Source organism: Tiliqua scincoides, chromosome 1 (genome assembly GCF_035046505.1).
Source record: "Tiliqua scincoides isolate rTilSci1 chromosome 1, rTilSci1.hap2, whole genome shotgun sequence".
NCBI lineage: Eukaryota > Metazoa > Chordata > Lepidosauria > Squamata > Scincidae > Tiliqua > Tiliqua scincoides.
The window spans coordinates 88,075,452-88,097,721 of record NC_089821.1 but is presented as its reverse complement, the minus strand read 5'-3'; the positions used below and the strand labels follow the sequence as shown (position 1 = coordinate 88,097,721).

The 22,270-nt window shown below is 43.8% G+C and overlaps 1 protein-coding gene across 1 annotated transcript; it reads left to right on the top strand.

The window, feature by feature from the left end:
• The first annotated feature begins 16,800 nt into the window (after positions 1 to 16,800).
• On the top strand, positions 16,801 to 17,509 carry NXPH2 (neurexophilin 2). Its single transcript, XM_066639106.1, has one exon. It carries the CDS (start codon positions 16,816 to 16,818, stop codon positions 17,398 to 17,400), a length of 585 nt encoding a protein of 194 aa, XP_066495203.1. The 5' UTR covers positions 16,801 to 16,815; the 3' UTR covers positions 17,401 to 17,509.
• Positions 17,510 to 22,270: the final 4,761 nt, after the last annotated feature.

The following is a 22,270-nucleotide window of genomic DNA, read 5'->3' as shown; positions in this document are numbered from 1 at the left end:
GAGCATCAAGAATGCCAAACCATCCAATGTCAGGAATTTCTCCAATACTGTACTGGCTTTTTGGTAGCAAAGGCAGGTAAGTGTGTATGTCCTGAACTTTCAGAAGCGGTTGCTACAACTGCTGAAGCTGAGCCAGGTTGCACTGAGGAGTGGCAGGATTGTGGTTCTAGCAGTATGAGCTCACTGATCATATCCAGCATTGTCAGCACCATCCTTGAGCCCCAAAGTTTGCAGGTGGGAGTTTTGATTTGCTTCTCCCATTACTTCCTACTGTCTCTCCCTCCACAGTTGGTCAAAGTATCCCTCAAGCAAGCATGGGAAAGAATGGGTTTCTAGAGCATCCATCAGCACCATGTTATGAGCTTTGGTTTTTAACAAAGCAAAGGGAATGGCTTGTATCCTCTTTGAATAATAACATTTGCTGCATTTAAAATGCAACCACTCAGCATTACGAGAGGTTTGATTAAAATGTATGAATAACATGAAGCGCTCTTATATCATGCATCCATGCAGTTCTGGCTTCTTATCACTCATTCCCAGCCATGAGACTCAGTTCAGCAGCATGACATCAGTACTGCTACCATGAAAAAAATCGCTCCTTAAAGAAGACAGGTATTGGCAACCTTCAGTCTTGAAAGACTATGGTATCGCGCTCTGAAAGGTGGTTCTGGCACAGCGTCTAGTGTGGCTGAAAAGGCCAATCCGGGAGTGACAATCCCTTCCACACCGGGAGCAAGTGCAGTCTGTCCCTGGTCTGTCTCCCTGGCTATGGGCCTTCCTTCTTTGCCTCTTAGCCTCAGACTGTTGGCAAAGTGTCTCTTCAAACTGGGAAAGGCCATGCTGCACAGCCTGCCTCCAAGCGGGCCGCTCAGAGGCCAGGGTTTCCCACTTGTTGAGGTCCATCCCTAAGGCCTTCAGATCCCTCTTGCAGATGTCCTTGTATCGCAGCTGTGGTCTACCTGTAGGGCGCTTTCCTTGCACGAGTTCTCCATAGAGGAGATCCTTTGGGATCCGGCCATCATCCATTCTCACGACATGACCAAGCCAACGCAGAGTAAGCTCAGTTTTGGTCCAAGTACACTCATGGTTACATTTCTTTCCCCTGGCAAATTTCAGTCATGGCCTGCATTATGACAGAATCCAAGGAACCTGGAAGTCATCTATTACAACACCTTTGTTTTTTAAAGGTCTTTTGGGGCTTGTCATTTTAATCCTTGTGCAGACTGATTTATCACTTCAAACATCTGTCAGCTGTGCTTTGTCTCAGAATTGATAGTGATAGTGTTGCTGATTTTTCTGCAGCAGCTGTTAGAGGTTCATTAGTTACACTCTCAAAGGGTGCAGATAACTGTAATATTTTCCTTTGTTAATTATCTCTGGTGTGTTACAATAATAGAAGTTCTGAAATTCACTCAGCTTCCTTCCTATCAATGCTGTTAGGTATACCTTTAGTTTTAATTAAACAATTCTAAATGTTTATTCCCCAATTTGAAAGATGAGAGACAGAAAAATATCTAGTAAGTAGGACACAAGAAGGGGTGGTAGCTCAGTGGTGGAGCACATGCTTTGCAGGTTCCAGGTTCAATCCCTGGTTCTATCACATATAGACTGAAAAAGACATTAGTTGGAAAACCCTGGAAATCTAGGAAATCTGCTACCAGGTCAGTGTGAATTCGGATAATACTGAGCTGAGTCTCACTCTGAGGGCACCAGGATGGCACCAGGGAGGGCACCAGGATGAGGTCTCTTGTTATCTGGTGTGCTCCCTGGGGCATTTGGTGGGCCGCTGTGAGATACAGGAAGCTGGACTAGATGGGCCTATGGCCTGACCCAGTGGGGCTGTTCTTATGTTCTTAACTACAATTCCCAGGAAGCCTTGCAGGTCTCTTGTTATCTGGTGTGCTCCCTGGGCATTTGGTGGGCCGCTGTGAGATACAGGAAGCTGGACTAGATGGGCCTATGGTCTGATCCAGTGGGGCTGTTCTTATGTTCTTATGAGTAAATGTGAATAGGATTTCACTGTTAGTATGTTCCAAAGCCTTTACTCTTATTTGTGGCTGACATGGGGAGTAGGTTGTGGCAGATTCATGAGAGATGTAATACTGTGACAATGAATACAGGTGGCCATTGGTATCTGTGGGTTTGGTACCCATAGATTTGAAAACCCATAGATTCCAGACCTGCAGGGTGGGCCACTTGTAGCCATCCAAACCTGTCCAGAGCCAAGCTCTGGTTGGGTCTGGAAGGCTTGATGCCCCCCCCCCCAATCTGTGGATTTTGTATCCATGGAGATACTGGGAACAGAACCTACACAGATAATGAGTGCCACCTTGTATTTGAAGCAAAATGGTCAGGGAATTGGTTCCCATACTAGGATTGCTTCATATTTCAAGAAGCAAGTCTTGTACTCTTTTACTACCCTGTTCAACACCTTTCATCAGAAACTCCTGTTCACTGTCTTTGACAAATCCAGATTTAGTTGCCTTCAGACAAGATAATAGTCTGGTTGAATAGTTATCTTAGCAGCATAAAACTGTCATTGCATTTAAATTTTAAACATTAGTTCCTTCCCTTCCCAAAGAAGGGAAAGCTACTCTTTCTCAGCTCTAGCACTTTCTTTGAAGTTTTGGATTTCTGAGAACAGATGGAAGCTGCTTTGGAGCTGGTTGGATGGATGTAGAGCCTAGGAGAGGGGGTAATTTGTATCCAGGCCCAGGGTCAGAAAGGGCGCCCAGGAGCCAAAGGAAGGGGCCCAGAAATTTCCTGGGATCTTCCTTTTTCCAATCTCACCCAGACTTACTGCCCACACAGGATGCTAGGGGCATTACCATGGGCACAAGGCAGCAACTACTATCACAAGCCATACACACCAGGCCCAGGAATGCATACATTCCCTAAGTGTCACATCTGGGAGGAAACTGACCTGCTACAGTTGCTCTTCAGCTTATAGAGGAGTGCAAGAGTATACAGGAGCTCAGGGACACAGCTGTGGGACTACAGCTGCTGCAGAAGTCAGTTTTGGTGGACACAGGACACTTCCCATTCTAGTGTGAGCCTAAATACAAAGATACTAATCACTTGCAATGATTATCTATATTTGAAAGATTTTCGAGAGACTTAGGAGTATGTTTTGTTTTCCATATTACTGTATCTAGATGCCAACACCAGGTAATCAGGTAGACCATTGGGAAGATTAGTAGATGGAGGCTCCAAAGACTATTCTGGCTGTTGCCATTTTCCCCCTGCCTGTTTTGCTGCCATTCTGCCTGGGGGTTGCCACTAATTTCAGATGAGAAAACTAATCGATGAGCGTGTGCTTTGATTTAGATACCTTTTAAATATAAAGTCTTCTTGTACTTAAAGGAAAGGCAGGTGCCATTCACGTCAGCGGTCTGTTGCGATTATCCTGATTTTTTAAAAATATCCTTTCTCACTACATGCCCCCGATTTCTGCTTCTATACTGAGATGAACGGGGGAACAAATGCCTCACTCTTAAAAGCACATTTCCGAAATCTCTTGCAAGACTGTCTCTAAGCATGACAGAGGCTCCTGGGGACCGGAACATCTGTGAACTTTCCTGCAGTTAGGAGTATATCGGCACTATAGCTTGTTCAACCAGCAGAGCTAACCAACAGATAATTACAGTTTGAAATTAGTATTTTAATGAACTGATTTTAGCAAAGGTAAAATGAAATCTCCCAGGCATTAAAGGAAGTACGCAGGAGGGGAGGGCCATTAACTGTTAAGTTCGGCAGACGGGTGGTCAGCAGGTGCTGGTTGGAAATGAGAGCTAACTGTGCCTGTTTCAGGCCGCAACCCACAAAAACTAATTTGGGTGCAGTCCAGAGAGGTGTTGAAGCATCTGCATGTGCATTGTTATTTCAGAGGGAAATGAAAATCCTCCGTGCTTCTTGGGGAGCAAGAGCTTAAATGGTAAATTGAAAATGTTCTCTGACATGCAGGTAACAAAGGGGCAATTCATATCCCCTCTTAATGAGGGAACGTGTGTAAATCAAGTCCTCAAGTCACCTTTGGTAGCCTCTAGAGCGCTCTGTATCCACCATTTGCTCGGATAGTGATTTAAAGTCACTCGTAAACCTTACGAATTTGAAGGTTCGAGTTTATTTTCTTGTGCCCCACCCTGCTTCTAGGAAGCCACGTTTAAAACCTGTCCCAGCCTTGCTTGAAGCATGGGCACAATTTTGGACAGAGTGCATTGCTGAGGTGTGTAAAGGCAACCAAAAATGTAAATTATTGTATAAACTGTCTTTTGCTACTGTCTCTGCCTCCCCGAAGCACCATTTTGCAAGATCCTTTGCCTCTCAAGCTGTTGTTTTGTGCTGGTAGCTCCCAAGACTCTGGTAAAAAAATAACTCCCAGTAACCTAAAGTCTGCCCACTCCTGTTCTATAAAAAGGAGTCTAGCAATATAAGACACAACAGCTGCTGGGGGTCTCCTTTCCAGCATTTTATTTATTACATGTTTATGCCACCCTATTTCCTAGCAGCATGCACAGCAACTCAGCATTCTAACAATCCTGACAGACAGGTCTAGCTAATAGTAACTGGTCCAAGGTCCCAATCAATGAACTTGATGACTAAATAGGAACTGAAATTCAGGTGTCTGCAGTACATTTCCAGTATGTTCACCATGACACTGTCTCAGTGGTACCTGCCTATGCATGATTACTCTTACTGGGCTGGATTCAGATTTTGATTTGAATTCAGAGATATGCTTGAATGTGCTTGTGATCTGGCATGGGGATCTGTCGCTCAATAGGAAGAGTCAGTTATTGTCAATTTTATTGACACACCCAAGCGCAATGTTGAATTCAGTTCAAGATCTAGGTCCAGCCCAGTATGAATAACCCTACATAAGGACAAAGTGGGGACCTCCTTATCCATGTGGCTCAGAATGGCAGTGTCCTAGTGTCCATTTTGGGTGTAAGAGTTCTGGGTGAAATAGTTCATCATCCTAGGCTGACATCCGCATATGCTGGCACATAAAGCTGGTGCTTGTGTTACCTGGTAGCAACGTTTACACTGGCATTTAAAAGGGCATAACATAGGCATTAATTAAATGAAATACCTGTGATGATAAAAGGTTGATCTATAACAGTTCTACCACATCCAATAGTCGGGCAAGAGATTATCCCGTTTCACAATACACACAGGCTTTGTGCAGTTGGAGGCTTAGGGTACAATCCTAACCCACTTTCCAACACTGACATAAGGGCAGTGCAGCTCTGCGGCAAGGGAACAAACATTCCCTTACTTTGAGGAGGCCTCTGTGAGTGCCACCCAAGTGCAGGATGCAGCACACATCCCACTGGCACTGCTATGCCAGTGCTGGAAATTTGGTTAGGGTTTGGGCCTTAGATAAGCAACCCACAGCCCGATCCTGTCCTGCCTGGTGCCAGCACTCCAACCTAACTTCTGGTGCTGGACATTGTAAAAGTGCCATAAGGCTTTCTGGCCCTGGTGGTGAACCTGCAGTGCTGACGGAGAGGCCAGAGCCAGTTGGCACTGTGCAGGATGGCATTTTGTGGTGGGGGAATCATTGGGGAAGGCTGAAATGGGTGGAGGTAGGATGGCCGGCAGGTGGATCTGGCCTGGGAGGGGTTAGGGCTGCCACGAGATCCTATCCCCACTCCTGAGCTGCCCGACACAGGTCTCCGTGGTTCTGCGCCAGCTCAGGGGCTAGTGCAGATCCAAAAAGACCCATCTGGGCCAGCTGTGCTCAACACTGGGTAAGGGAACCGAGATTCCCTTACCCCAAGGAGACCTGCGGCACCTTCTCTAGTTCCACAGGATACAGTGGCAGACATTTTGGCGCCGCTATTCCTTGTGGTGCTGGGGAGGGATTATAATGGGGCCCCAGATGCTTCCAGTCTAGGTGTGTCATCATTGCTATTTATCTTAAGGAATTTATTTGCATTTTGTCATCCAGAATATTCATTTTTCCAGTTTGGATTTCTTAAACTTAATCAACATTTTAGTTTTCTTTTTACATTTTTGTACAGTAAAGGATGAAACATTGTTTTGCCATGCATATGAACATTGTAAATTTGACTTCCCAAATTGCTGGTGGATGAAAAAGGGGGTGTGATGCTTACCACTTCAACAAGGACACTCCTTAGCCTACAAAGCCTGGTATGCTTCTCACTGATATTTTTTGATAGTTCTTTTTATGATTTGGCATAAGTGGTGTGTTTGATTTGGCACTGAGTGGTGTTTTGTAAAAAGTTAAAACAGTTAAATAAAGCTTTGGACAAGCTTAGCAAAGTTTGAAATTATCTCTCTTTGTCCTTGCTCAAGCTACGTTCCAAGCTTCCTATTAGTATTTATCACCAGCAGCAGCTTTTCAGACAATGATATACTACATCAGAAAATATTAATATCTGCAATTAGCGTACTGATATATCGTTCACTTCTGTCATTCCTCATTCACTTTCTGTCATTTTCCTATTATGCTGCTCTGACAATTCCCTAAAGATTCAGAAGAGATATGGCATTGGGGGGAGTCATACGACCAATCATTGACGGCCGTGTTTTCATGCAGCAGGATCTGCTTTCAGTTTTGTCAGCAGAGATGTTGGTGTGGCTGTACCTCTCTACGGGAAGGGTATAAGATTCATTTACAAGCAGAAAATTTAATGGGCTGCAAGATTCGATCATGAGAGCTTTTTCTCCCCCTTTCTGCTGAAGCAGCTTGTCATTTTAGTTAACTACAGGAGACAGGACAGAATTGTTAAAGCAATCCAATTATATAAGCTATTGAACAAGGGATTTCTGGCCACTTTTCATTAGAGCAGTAAAACTGTAATAACTAAAGGTACTTTATAAATTGCCAGGTGGGAAACTGAATTTGCCAATTCCAAATGCAGCAGGCACTTGGATCTATTCTTCAATCCACTCCAGAAACTTTAGGATATGACATTACTGACAAATCAGACATCGTTTGGACTCAAATGGTTTTCTTTGAGAATGGCATCTCTGCTGAACCTCATTCCTAACACAGTGTATGGCTATACAAATGATATTTGAAAACTGGAAACAAGAAATGCACCATAGTGCCAGAAAAGAAAAAGAAATAGGAAGAGTTATTAATTGTAAATAAATTGCTTAAAAGGATCTGGAGTAAACGTGGATTCCATACTGAAAACAGGACAGCAGTGAGATGTCTTTTGCAAAAATCTGCTTCCTGCAAACATTACACTGATCTTAGTCAAGTGTCATGGCTATAAAACAGGAGCCTTTATGGCTGTGTCTCCACTTTCAGTTCTAAAGTGTGGTCATTCTCTACAAGATTAATCAGCCTGTCTCTACACTACCCCAGCTCTTGTGAATCTTCAGTCCTTAGGCAACTGTCACCACAGTTTCTGACACTTTCTTTCCCATAAACCCTCATATTTCCTCCCTCCAAGTTGCAGCAATTGAAATGTCCTCCCTAAAAATACATCAGTTCCTTCTATAACTAGGTGCCTCTAGAGTCTAGCAGTCATAATTCCATGAATGGAAGCACACTCCTGAATGCAAGCTTTCTCCATGAATGGAAGGAGCATTCTGTTTTCACAAAAGGCTTCTTCTGCTTGCACAGAACCCACTGCATAAGTGGAGAGACCTTATGTTCATGAAGTACATTTCCATTCACAGAAGTGTTACTGTGGATGTAATCCTAGGTGTTTAACATGCATTTCCCATTGTCTGTATACTCACTTCTGTTAGAACGTCTATACAGCAATGTTGTTTGATCATTCTTTAACAGCAATTACTTGGTTTATTTTCAAGCATGGAAAATCCATGTTTTGTGAGAAGCCGCACATCCACTCCAATTGTGTATCCGTTATTCCACTTTTTCCAGGCATTGCTTTGTCCATGTGTTTCATTTGGGTGGTTCCACTGACATTTTTGTGTGTGGGTGGTACAGACCATTAGTTTGTTTTTTTGGCAAGTCTCATTTTGTTTGTTCTTCTGATTACTATGCCATTTTCCTTTTTCTTTTAAAAAAGTTCTGCTGGGCACATAATCAGTTTGTCATTTGATTGTGTGGGGCACATTACTAGTCAATTGTCAGCCATTTTTGTTACCTTCTTAAATACTTATTTGATTTTATGCCTCACTTTATTTTTTTTAAGTTGCCTGATTTTTTTCCTTGGGTATGGTCAGCAATGGGAGCAACTGCCATTTTGGTGGTAGTCATAGTTATAAATCTTCCTGGAGGCACACAGACCAATCCTAAACTGCCATGGGGCAGGCCGGCCAGTGGGCCTGCCCTGCATCCAATGCAAGGTTGGGGCCAAAAGCAACTTAGCCCAGGGCAAGAGGAATCATTTTCTCTTACCCTAAGCAATGCCACAGCAGCCCCAACCTGAAGAGGTGGCGCAGATCCAAGCAACCTGGTGCTGCCTCAGGCTGCCTGGGAATTGGGATAGGATATGGCATAACTGGCAGATCCTGGCCCTGCCCTTGCTTATTCCCTGTCTGCCCACGGGCCAGCCTGCTGTCCACCCTCCCCATGCCCTCCCAGACCCCACGCTGGCCTAGCTCGGCTGGCGCAGGCTTACCTGTTGCCCTGACTGAGTGGGTCCCGCGTTGCTTCCCTGCTTCCATGTCAGTGCAAAAAGTGCTTTACAGAACTTTTGCCACAGTGATGGGCTGGTGCAAGGGACTTGTGCCTGCCCATCTCCTCCTCAGGATTGCACCCACAATGAGATAATCGATCTGTTTGCAGAAAAAATGCTGTGCCTGAATCAGTTGCATGTGGATTTGTGGGGAAGCCCTTTGGAATTGAAAGAAAAGGTAGAATAAATGATAAACAGGTTTGCAACTCACTGAGTTGCAACTAACCAGTTGTGAATTGTAACCTAGCAGCTGTTCAAGAAGCCCTTTTTATTCCTCCTCTGTCTGGGTGTGTACAGTATAGTTCTGCCCTGATACAATTCTAAACCTGATCCTATGCTATGTGAATTGTGCTACTGCTGCATATTGGAAGAGCATACCATTGAATGCTCCCAGGACTGGGAATTTGTCCTTTTCCTCCACACTGGTCTATTTTATTTATTTTTTATTTTGCAGAAGTGATATCCTACCTTTCTCCCATACTGAAGGGGATTCAAAGCAGCTGACAACATAAAACCAATACAATTCAACTAAAACAATACTAAAACCATAAAACATAGAAACAATTAAAACAGTGAAACAGAACAAACAACCTGGATCACACAACTATTAAAATCCATCTCGTTCAAAGTGCCAGCCCACAATGTCAGTTAAACGTCTTCCAGAGGACATCTTTCTTACCTCTACTGGTGGTGGCACAGTCAAAAGCCCCCTCTGATGATATGAGAGTTTGGGTCAGATTATATGGACATAGGCTATGATCTCCGGGAGCACTGTTGTTCTAGGACAAAGACTGTATGCAACACAAGAATACCACCATTTTGAAGCTACCCAAAGCTACTAATGTGCAATAAGGCCCTTCTCCCAAGTTCCTGTAAGATCTGTACAGACTTACGTCTTACAAACTTAAGCACAGACTTCTAGCAATGGAAGGTGTACAGATGCATTTAGAACCCTGAGACAGTTTTCCAGTAGAGGTGTGACAGTATAAGCAAAGACACATCACAAAACAAATTCCAGAAAACATGTGAAAATAATCACATATGAAAGTCTGGCATAGTGCAATTAAAGAAAGATGTTACTTAATTCCTAAACTCCTTACTGCATTCCTGATGGCAATCACATCTGCTACTGTAAAACTGATCACAACCTTTTCTTTTGGGAAAAAAGCATTTAATTATCAGTAAGTTCAAACCCTGCTTGTTATGAAGAATTATTAGAGTTGGTCATAATTTTCTTACCAAAACAGGCAGTAATGGAATACAGTGTTATACGGTGAATGTACGTGTGTGCGCATGTAGACACATTTTAAAGTCATTGACAACATTCTCTGATTATTTATTATAGTTTTTGTTATTACTGGGCTTGAGCCTGAGATGCTGAAAACTCTGATACAATATAGTATATAACAGTATAATATATTCTATAACAGTGATGAAAAACTGTGTCAAGATATATATTATTTCATTTGATAAATTGATCATATTTGATAAATATGATGGAATCATTTAATTTGCAAGCAGATAGGAAAACTGCAGTTTCTCTTCCTCACCTTATTCTGAATTTGCACTTTATATTTGTTCTGGTACATCAGTGATTTTATATGGAAATTGTGGGCAAAAAGAAAAAAAATACCCAACCCATAGACATAGAAGCACCCCCTTCTGTGAAACTCTTCCCCCTTTTTCTCCCCCTACATGGCAGAACTCTTAAGGATGATTGTACGCTAAAGATGGTCTCAGAAGCATAAGAACATAAGAACAGCCCCACTGGAATAGGCCATAGGCCCATCTAGTCCAGCTTCCTGTATCTCACAGCGGCCCACCAAATGCCCCAGGGAGCATACCAGATAACAAGAGACCTCATCCTGGTGCCCTCCCCTACATCTGGCATTCTGACTTAACCCATTCCTAAAATCAGGAGGTTGCGCATACACATCATGGCTTGTACCCCATAATGGATTTTTCCTCCAGAAACTCGTCCAATCCCCTTTTAAAGGCGTCTAGGCTAGACGCCAGCACCACATCCTGTGGCAAGGAGTTCCACAGACTGACCACGCGCTGAGTAAAGAAATATTTTCTTTTGTCTGTCCTAACTCTCCCAACACTCAATTTTAGTGGATGTCCCCTGGTTCTGGTATTATGTGAGAGTGTAAAGAGCATCTCCCTATCCACTCTGTCCATCCCCTGCATAATTTTGTATGTCTCAATCATGTCCCCCCTCAAGCGTCTCTTTTCTAGGCTGAAGAGGCCCAAACGCCGTAGCCTTTCCTCATAAGGAAGGTGCCCCAGCCCCGTAATCATCTTAGTCACTCTCTTTTGCACCTTTTCCATTTCCACTATGTCTTTTTTGAGATGTGGCGACCAGAACTGGACACAATACTCCAGGTGTGGCCTTACCATTGATTTGTACAACGGCATTATAATACTAGCCGTTTTGTTCTCAATACCCTTCCTAATGATCCCAAGCATAGAATTGGCCTTCTATGTCCTCCAGCCTGTCATGTCCTCCCTTTTGTCCAGAGACTTATGTCACATCTCACATAGCATTCCCCTCTCAAGCGTTTGTCTGGTCTCCTCATAGAACAATAGTCTTGACCAGGGGGTCTCTAAACTTTTCAGGCAAAGGGCTGCATCAAATACATGGCACAGTGGCGAGGGCCGGAAAAAAAATTAAATATAAAATTTAAATAAATGCATTAGAGATGGAACTTAGATGAATGAATAAATGAATGGGCTCAAGTGTCCAGGACTTCTCCAAGCACGAACGCAGCCCAAGAAATAAAGCACACACATAAAAGGACCCCCATTCCCTTACCCCAAAAGCACAACTCTGGTTGTGTTTGGTCAATTGGGCCAGAGGCTCTCAGGGGATCAGAGGCTGGCTGTGGGCTGGATAGAGGCTCTCCGTGGGCTGCATCTGGCCCCCGGGCTGGGGTTTGGAGACCCCTAGTCTTGACTAAAACCTTCCTGGATCACTGCTGAGTTTAGCTCACACCTAGTCAATGGTCCAGTGCACTCCCCTGACTTGGGAATGGGAAGTTGAATCTACAGTGGAGATCACCACAACTGGTTAATGTTTTTTTTTCCATATCAGAGATTTTCTATTTTTGTGAATGAATTTGTTGCTGCGATCAGTCGCTCAGGGATGAAATATTCAGGCTATTTGAAAAAGGCTACACAGCACTTATAAAATATGTCAAGGTTTAGTCATCTTGATCTGTTTAGTGCAATACTCTTTGAAGCTCTGTTTTGCTCAGCACATTGCTGTGTTTCAAGGGAAAGGGAGCAGAAGAGGAAGCATAGGCAAAAAGAGAAGGAGACACTCTGCCTTCTGTTCTCTTATACTCTTCTTACTTCCTCTTTCATAACACAAGCCTGCAGAGCAGGTGGGGTGGCAGCTAGATGGCAATGTCGAGTAGACACTCCATGGTTGCTCAAGCACAAGCAGGCACCAGTTGGGGATCCCTGGGCTGATTGGGAGCAGTTCTCTAATGTCTCGAGGAGATATATTTCCCAAGCCGGATGCTGCAATCCAACAAGCTTTTCAAAAGTTAAATTGAGGTTGAAACTGAGATCTTACAGCTACAAACAAGTGTTCTGTCATAAAGCTATGGCTCCTCTCAGGATGAATTTGTTATGAAGATTGAATAGCTTAAAGAGTCATCATGCACCTCTGTGGAAGGTTGAATTAGGTAACTTTCATGTAAATTTCATTCTTACAACTTTGTTATGACAATGAGAGGCTCTCCTGGCTCGTGTTTTGCAGCATATTTTGCAGAAGTGAAACATAAATCCATGCAGTTTGGTCCTTTTGCAATAGCAGAGTATAAAAACTGTGGTAGAGAATTGATGATCTGTGACAAGACGCCAATTTTCACAACATCAAAAATTTGAAACTGTATATGTATATGACTGGGCTTTAGTTTATGCAGGCTAAATTCATTTGTATCAAAATGCTCCATCAGTTGGAGTGTTGATAGCTGGAAATATTTAGTACAACAACAGATCAAGCAGAAATAACACTAATTCAGAAAAAAGGCACATAATCACAAACCAGACTAAGGCAACATTCTCATATATCATGCTTTCTGTCTAAAGAATTACTTCATACGTGTCCACACCAGGAATTGAAGAAAGGCAAAGACAGCAAAACAAATGTATGACAAAAAGCAGCCAATTTAAATGCAAAGGTCTCTCACAGTACAAAATAACTATTTTTAGGACAAATATTCCAATATAATTGGTTTCAAGGAAAGGTAAGAGGAAGAACAAAATAGCATCAGGTTTTCAGATTACATAGGTTTCATTTAATATTTTCTTTACTTTTTGCACTTTGTTAACCAACAGGAAGTGACCTAACAAAGGCACACTGCTATGTTCACTAATGATATAAATATAGTGGTTAAAAAAGGCTTTGCAATATATTTGTATTGCATTATACAGGTGCAACCTATTTATCCACGGATTTTTTATCTGCAGATTTGTCTCAATGTGAATCAGGTGGGGGGAACGGAAAGTCATACACACCTTTGGCTCCTTTGCCCTTGGATGGCATCTAGATCCTTTTCCAGGCAGCCCATAACACTGCAAAAACTCTTTGTCCAGGCAGGGAAATAGCCCTGGAGCCATGGAAGAGGTTCCCCTTGCAAAGGAACAGTAACACTCTTGGAGCCCCTGAGCCTGCAAAGAGGCTGAGGAGGGGAAGAGGGGGCAGAAAACCTCTGTAGCCAGAGCACGTGCAGCAAGGTGGAGCGCCCTCTCTCACTCTCTCACACACAGGGACAGGTTCAGTAGCAACAGAGGGGGTTGCTTTAAAAAACCCAGGGAGTGTTTGCCCAATACCCCCCCCCCAGATGTTGCAGGCTCTCCAGCCTATGGAAACAAAACATTCCAGCAAGCAAGCCTTCCCAGCAAGTAAAGCATGAGATTTAGGCTACAATACTCTCCACACTTTCCTGAGTAGAAATACATAGGACTGGACTTTTAAAAGCTCAGCATCCCTCCTGTGAAAGGGTGAGGAGGGGAGGGGAGGGGAGGGGAGGGAATTGATAACAGCTGCCTTAGTTTCCTTCCAGCCCCAAGTGTCAGGCTGCAGTGTATTTGCTTAACTGTATGGAATTTAGCACAACACATTTTTTGTTAATTGTGCCGAGTCACGGAACGGAACTAACGCAGATAAATAGGCCCCACCTGTATTCTTTAATTATGGGCAGTCCAATCCTAGCCTGTGCTGGTGCAGCCAGGCCACATGGCCTGCTCTGTATGCAGTGCAGGTTAAGAGATGGCTGGATGTTTTCTTGGGGTAAGGGGATATTTTTCCCCTTAGCCTGAGTAACACCCCAGCCAGCCCTATGGAGGTACTTGAATCTCTGCCAGCTATAAACTTCACAGTGTCCCAAGTCAGCAGATTGGGCCCAAGGAAGGGGGATAGGATATGGTGCATTTTGAAGGCACTGAACCAAAGAAAGTAAGGAAGAGAGAAGAACAGGATCCTGGCATTGGGGTGCTGGTGGACAGGTCAATGAAAGTGTTGACCCAATGTGCGGCGGCAGTGAAGAAGGCCAATTCTATGCTTGGGATCATTAGGAAGGGTATTGAGAACAAAACGGCTAGTATTATAATGCCGTTGTACAAATCTATGGTAAGGCCACACCTGGAGTATTGTGTCCAGTTCTGGTCGCCGCATCTCAAAAAAGACATAGTGGAAATGGAAAAGGTGCAAAAGAGAGCAACTAAGATGATTACGGGGCTGGGGCACCTTCCTTATGAGGAAAGGCTATGGCGTTTGGGCCTCTTCAGCCTAGAAAAGAGACGCTTGAGGGGGGGACGTGATTGAGACATACAGAATTATGCAGGGGATGGACAGAGTGGATAGGGAGATGCTCTTTACACTCTCACATAATACCAGAACCAGGGGACATCCACTAAAATTGAGTGTTGGGCGGGTTAGGACAGACAAAACAAAATATTTCTATACTCAGCGTGTGGTCGGTCTATGGAACTCCTTGCCACAGGATGTGGTGATGGCGACTGGCCTGGATGCCTTTAAAAGGGGATTGGACAAGATTCTGGAGGAAAAATCCATTATGGGGTACAAGCCATGATGTGTATGCGCAACCTCCTGATTTTAGAAATGGGTTATGTCAGAAGGCCAGATGCAAGGGAGGGCACCAGGATGAGGTCTCTTGTTATCTGGTGTGCTCCCTGGGGCATTTGGTGGGCCGCTGTGAGATACAGGAAGCTGGACTAGATGGGCCTATGGCCTGATCCAGTGGGGCTGTTCTTATGTTCTTATATGCCAGTGCCACCCAGATCCATCCCCCTCCCCATTCTATCACCCTGCCTAGGCACTCCCACATCCTTCCCCACCCTGTTCTTTCCTCTGCCTGCCCAACTCCCCTCCCCCACACACACCGGTTGCATGCCTGCCATTAAGCAGCCTGGGGCAAATCCCCCAGGCGCAGGCCGCTGGTACCCTGCAGAAGCCTATCTGAGGCTCCCAACAGGGGTGGAAACTGTGCTTCCAGTTCACCAGAAGCACAGTTTATAGCGCCAGGGAACCTCACAGAGGTTTCCCCGGCGTGGGAGGAGGTTGTGCGAGGCTCTGTGAGCCTCTGGTGAGTGGGGGGGCAGATTTCTGCACAGGGGGTGGTGATAGCCCGTGGAGGGGCGCCATCGTGGAGCTTTACTGTGGCGCAGGGCTATGGAGGTCCATGGCTGCCACACGCTCACCAGCTTACCTGCATTCCCTTTCTTATTTAGGTGATCAACAACCGTATCAGTTTAGAAAGTATATTACTTGAGTCAGAAAGATCTGATCTGTGTTTTTAAAAAATGCTTTGTTATAGTTGTGATCTGAAAGTTCTAGACCTCTTGCAGAAAAGTTTGTTAATTGACACATACTGCAGAATAGGCACTAAGTGTCACAGAAGCTGTTTGCTTGTCTTCACCATATTGCATTGTTATGTAGTGGTCAATGGACATGGATAGCACTGTATCAATAGGAACAATTGTAGAACAAAAGGAACTGGGTGAAATCTGTCTAGTTGTGAGTCACTTCTCTTCTATTCTTCATTCTCACCCAAGTCTGGGGTCACAATAAGGGTGTTTCAATGTCTCCAGAGAACAGAGTGACTTCAGAGGAATAGCCCTGTTCCCAGATGCCTGTGCTTGCAACTCCCAGACCCACTGGCATGGGAGAGTTGACAACATTTCTGATTTGGCAGCTCTGAAACAGATCAAGGCCTGAGTTTTATAGGTAACAACCCCCCCCCCCCCAAAGTTGAATGTTTCTCTTTCACTGGTGCAATAAGAACATGAATAACTTTGCAAATTAAAGTGCAAGTTAACAATTGAGAATTTATTTATATATATATTTACAGATAAATCATTGATAAAAATTATCACTTAATGTAACTAATTCAGGACTTTGCAATTTAGCTAGATTCAGTTAATACAGTTATGGCCTAATCCTAATAGGGCCATGCACCAGCAGATTGGGAAGGACCCAGGGTAGTTCAGTGCAGTGGGTGAAAGGGAGGTGGGGAGAGGAAGGACTAGATCAGTGATCTAGGCAAGGAGGAGGACACATTGATGACAGGAAGGGGTAGTAGCAGCAGCAACAGCACCACTGATATCTTATCCCCCTTCCTGGCCTTGGTTCACTTTCCTGGATCCACTAAGACTTGTGCCTACATAGCTGACTGTATAGCCAGTACAGGTCCAAGTAGACCCTGCAGAGCAGTGAGGGCTTACCCCAGGACAAGAGAACAAATGTTCCCTTGCCCTGAAGAGGGCTTTGTGGCCCTGCAAGAGGCAGCACACACTCTGTTGGCATGGCTGCATTGCAGCATGGGGAGTTACATAGGACTGAGCTGCCCATCAGGTTGCATGAAAAATGCTCTTCCCTCTAAAAGAAAATAATCCTTCATCTGTGGGCTGGTTTGCTTACCTTAGTTAATGCAAAAGTCACTCAATGTCAAATTTTCAGTTTTTAGTACTAATTTTTTTTTCTCTTTCTCTTCTGAAACAGATATTTTGTGATGCTAAGCAAATCATACGTGCCACAGACATACTGGACTGGGAGGATAAAGACGCTGCAGACACACTTGTTGATAATGTAGTCCATTCAAGGATCATCAACCCGTTACGCCTCTTTGTTAAGCCATCTCCAGCACTGAAACATGGGCAGATGACATACTCGGACAGCATAGACAACTTTTGGGATTGGTTATCCAACATCACTGAGGTTCAGGAATCTCTTGCACGAACTAAACGCAGGCCAATTGTAAAAACTGGAAAATTCAAGAAGATGTTTGGGTGGGGAGACTTCCATTCTAACATCAAAACTGTGAAGCTGAACCTTCTTATCACAGGGAAAATAGTTGACCACGGCAATGGAACCTTCAGTGTTTACTTCCGGCACAATTCAACAGGCCTTGGAAATGTCTCTGTGAGCCTGGTGCCCCCTTCCAAGGTGGTGGAGTTTGAATCTTCACCACAGTCAACACTAGAGACCAAGGAGTCCAAGTCTTTCAACTGTCGAATTGAATATGAGAAAACGGACAGGGCCAAGAAAACGGCACTGTGCAACTTTGACCCTTCCAAGATCTGCTACCAAGAGCAGACGCAAAGCCATGTATCCTGGTTGTGTTCGAAACCATTTAAAGTAATCTGTATTTACATTGCTTTTTACAGTGTTGATTACAAACTGGTGCAGAAGGTCTGCCCTGATTACAACTACCACAGTGAAACACCATATTTGTCCTCTGGATGATATGCTCTGTTCTCTTTTCCATGACTGTTTAAGCAGAATGTTGATTATCTGTCACAAATTCCACTTCACCTTCTCCTTCGGACAGTTCTTCCTAATCAGGTTAAATGAAAAATGCTCTTCCCCTTAAAAGAGATAGTCCTTCAACTGTGGGCTGGTTCACTCATGCCAGTTCTTAACTTGATGACTGTGATAACGTGTCAGTGAGCCATCACTGTGCAGATTCAACTGTGAAGATCAAACTCCATAGACTGAACTTCCATGGCACTGCAAACACAGGTCTTTCAATGGAGTCCATTCGTACATTCGGCTGTGAGTTAACAAGTGATGGCTAATCAAGTGACGTTTATGCATGTGCGAACCAGCCCAGTGCTACTGTAAATATTTAAACCCTCGGACCCCAAAATATTACCTTCTTAATTCTTGACTGTCTGTTGTCATTTAAATATAGGGGAAACATCGGACACTTACCAATATGCAAAAAAGGAAAAACCAAACAGCAAAATCCTTGCATGCTAGGACTGCAATGCTAAGAGAGTAAATGCTGTTGTAACAATAAGACTCACTTACAGCCCAGTCCTAAGCCCGGGCAGTGCCAGGAGGCCATGTGCTGCCCCAGCAATGGCTGTCACGCAAGTGCCATAAGGCACTTCACTGCCAGTGGGGAACACGTGGTACTGTTGGAGAGGCCAGTGCCACTCAGTGCTGGGCCTCTGTGCTGGCTGGACCCTGAGGAAGAGTGCCAGCCGGGGAGTGTCTCTGCCAGATGGTGGGAAGGATTTTTGAGGAAGAGGAGGGGAGAAGTTTGGGAGGGAGCAAAACTGGGAGGAGGGAGGGTGGGCCAGAGGGTGGAAGGAGTAGGGACGGCGGCCACCAAATCCTATCCTGCCTCTCGAGCCATGGAGTCCAACATGTAGCTGGCACACATCCAAATAGACAATCATCGAGGTTGCCGGAGTTCTACACGGAGTTCTTACCCCAAGGAATCCTCTGGCTGTTGCTCTGGCCCCGCAGGATTTAGTAGCAGCCATTTTGGCACTGCTGTGCTGAGCTGCACCAGGGTAGCATAGGATTGGGCCCTTCAATATACAAGGAATTGTACCACTTGTCCTAAGGTTTGCTGCAACAGCAAATGTGTACATTCAGGGTAAGGAGCAACATGCTTCATCAACATTTTAGCGATGTATACAGGGGTGTCACTAGGCAAAATCTGTAGGAATTTTGAGGGAAGTTTCTAAGCAGAAACTTGTACCCTTTTAAAGTTGCTACTGAATTTTGGCGGAACTTATGTAGGAATTAGAAATTAAAGACATTTCTATAAGAGCTGAATAGCCTATTGGGGGAGAGGTGGAAGACATCTGGAATCAGTGGGTTGGATACAAAGGCACCCTTCCTGTGGAGGAAGGACTCAATCCTTTGGAGGAAAGGAACCTCTTACATCAACCCATAGCAATTACTGAAGTACATTTTTATAGTCGTTATAAGTTCAGCAGTGGAACCCCCCCAATGAGTAGAAAAAGTACTGCAGGTTTATTACCAGACTGTAGGAGGTACATTTTCTATCACTCTATTTCTATCACAGTACACTCCAAGTCCTTACTGGGTCTCTGGAGGTTCCACTATGAAACAAATAAATACAAAATAAATGGACCCTAGGGTTGCAAAGACTCGGCAGGAAACAGATTCCATTAACTGCAGCAAACTGTAAAGCTGATTTCAGTGAGTGAACTAAATGAAGAGTGTTTGGAGGCTCTAGTCCTATGCCATGGAAATCATTTTGAAACGCAAATTGAAAGGCTCCAATTTTTAGCGTCATGCACAGTTTCCTGATGTAGAATTTCAGGAAAGACTCTGGAGTCAGAAATCTGTACTGTTTAACAATACAATCAGAGTTATGAACTTCAGTTTAGCTGACTGAAAAGACAGGATTTCTGGAAGTTTGTTCCAGAATTTGCTGTTTCATTTTCTGGAAGCAGAGTCTAATCTGAATAAACGTTCAGCGTTCAGCGTTCCTTGATTCATAGGACCAAGTTATCTTGTTACTGGGCATATCAGGCTACAGTCCTATACTCATTGACCAGGGAGTCAGTCCCATTGAAAAGAATGAGACTTGTGTCTGAGTAAACATGCATAGGATTGTGCTATCAGTTTGTTAAAATACTAGTATGAGAACCCTGTTGCACCTGTAAATAGTGCATTTCTATGAAATAGAACAACAAACCCTAAGGCACCTTTAATTTATGTAAACAGTGTTGCCTAAAGGTCAAACTGATCACATAACAGAAGTTACTTCCCCAGTCCCCCCAAAAGGCTTTCAGGTGTATAAACCAGTGCTTTTCAACCAGTGATATGAGTTAGATTATTCCATGTGTGTGTGCAACAGTGGCACAGGGACAATACAGTTCTTCAGGCCCTGAAGGAAGGATAGAATATGGAGGAGACCTCCACCACCAATCCTGCCCCCCCTCCTGGGCCTGATCTGCTTCTTTTCCACCTCTCCCACCCCCTCCCCGCCTCCAGTTCACCCTCCCACCACTGGTATGACTCTTTACCTCCACTGGTGGCCAATTCTCAGGATGCAGCATTCGCAGGGCAGCACAGGCCTCCCCACTGGCGCGGTTTACTCTCCAGGTGCCGTAAACATGCTTTACAGCACATTTGTGACACCCTCAGCTGGTGCAGGGACTGCTGCGCCAGCTTCAGCTCTGGCTTGGATAAAGCTATGCAGGAAGCTGGGACCATAGCTACTAAATGGTAAGTTTCTTAGCGGCATTTGACCAGTAACATTTCTGGAACTACACTAGCAACTCCTTCTGTCAACGAATAAATCATCATCAACTGTTCTGGATCTGTTCTTTCAAGGTACAATGTAAAAAAGACAGCACTAATTCAGCATTAACTGAAGACGCAACTCCATGCCTGTGCAGCAAGGCCCAAACATTTGAGACTATCTAGCTTTTTGGTACAATGAATTGATAAGAGAGGTACCAGATAATTCAGACTAGTGTTTTGACCATAGCCAGACACAAGAAGCGGCAGACAGAGATGTAAGTTTGGCACGCAGAGAGAAGTGACTCTGTTCTCATTTCCCAATGTTGATTGTGGTAGGTAGTCATTTTCCATCTCTGCATGTTTGGGTCACAGGCTGACAATCTCCTGTCAGTCAATTTTCAGGTCAATTTTCATCTGACCTGGCGGCTGTTGGTTAGAAATGAACCTCGCACTTAAATGGCCTATTTTTTGTGATCTCAAATGGGAGCTCCAGTTTACATTAAACCACTGACATATCACAGGATCGCCCAACCACTTATATATCTAGGCAATTCCTGAGTCCAAAGCATATTGTTCAGTGTACTCTTCCTTCCCTTTGCACTAAAATCTCAAACTGAAAACTCTTCCGTTAAAGAAAACAAATTGTCCTAGACGTTACCAGTATAGAAATGTGTTTTTTATTTGGTTAGTCATAAACTGAGCATTTCCCCACTCATTTTTTATTCCATAACCGTTTCCCTGCATTAACTTGCTTTCAAGTTTTCCTTTCTGCCCAAACAATACACACATAAAATGTTAATTCGCATTTGTGTCATGTGTCCTAGATTTAGCTGTATACAAGCTACAATTTATTGCTAAAATCTATGAGTTCAATATTGGGTGCTTTTGTAATTTAGTCGTAAGCCATTCTTTTTTGGACCTGTATTTTTACCCAACTCTATAGGCAGTTTAAAACACAGCTGAAAGTTATTTATTGTAGACTATGTGGAAATTATAATTGTATATATACTTAGAAATGTATGTGTACAAGTACAGAATATATGCGTACACATATTTCTATGTAAATAAAGAACGTTTGTTAAATCTGTTATTTGCTTAGGTCAGATTTCCTTCAAAAATCTTTTTTTTCCCCCCTCTTCAGTGTGCCTTTTGGAATACTTTTTAAATGAAATATTGGGTTTTATGATACTAGTTCATCAGAACTTGGAATAAGGTTGCCAACCTTCTGCATGTTTTTTAATCTACTTTTTTAAGCTTTTAAATAATGCTTCCCTTGGTTCATTGAAGGGTTTTTGTTTAGTTCTGTACTAGAGTGTGTAGTCTCCAACAATGCATGCAAACTCTACCAAAACAATTATAGGGAAGAGTGTGTAAGCAATGACATACACAAAACATGGGTTCTATCATAAGTTTAGATCTCTAAAGCTTCAATCCTATACACACTTTCCTGGGAGTAAGCCCCATTGAACACCGTGGGACATTTCTGAGTTGGTATGTATAGGATTGTGGCATAAGGCTATAATCCTATTCTCACTTACTTGGGAGTTAGCACCATTCAGTTTAATAGGAGTACAGCTCTCACAGAATTGTGCTGCTAGTCCTTTGAACTTAATAGGACTTGAGTTTGTCCCAGCTGAGTTGTTTCATTAAGTTCACTGATGCTTAGATGTGACTAATATTATTAGGACAGCAGCCCTATAATTCCCATACTGAAACAGGCTCTTGAATGCAGGAAGAGGAAGCTGGTATACTGCAGCAACCACTTCATGTTACCAAATTTCTATGTAGAAGGCATATCAGTTTAGGAATGCGTGGAAAACCCATGTATGCATCATGTACAACAAATCTACCTGAAAGATATTGAAAAAATGGGGAGGAGACAAAACAGAGTGGGGGAAAGATTGTGCAGCCAAAATAGTCTTTGGAGCCCAGGCCTACCTGCCTCTTATATATGCAAGTTATGCAGGATCAAAATCCTGCATAACTGATTGGCCCAGACTTATGGCTAGCCAACTGGGTGGTGGATCAAAATCCTACCATCTGATTGGCCTTCTAGTTAATGTTTCAACTGCACCAATCATGGGGAGTCTGGACGGAGCTA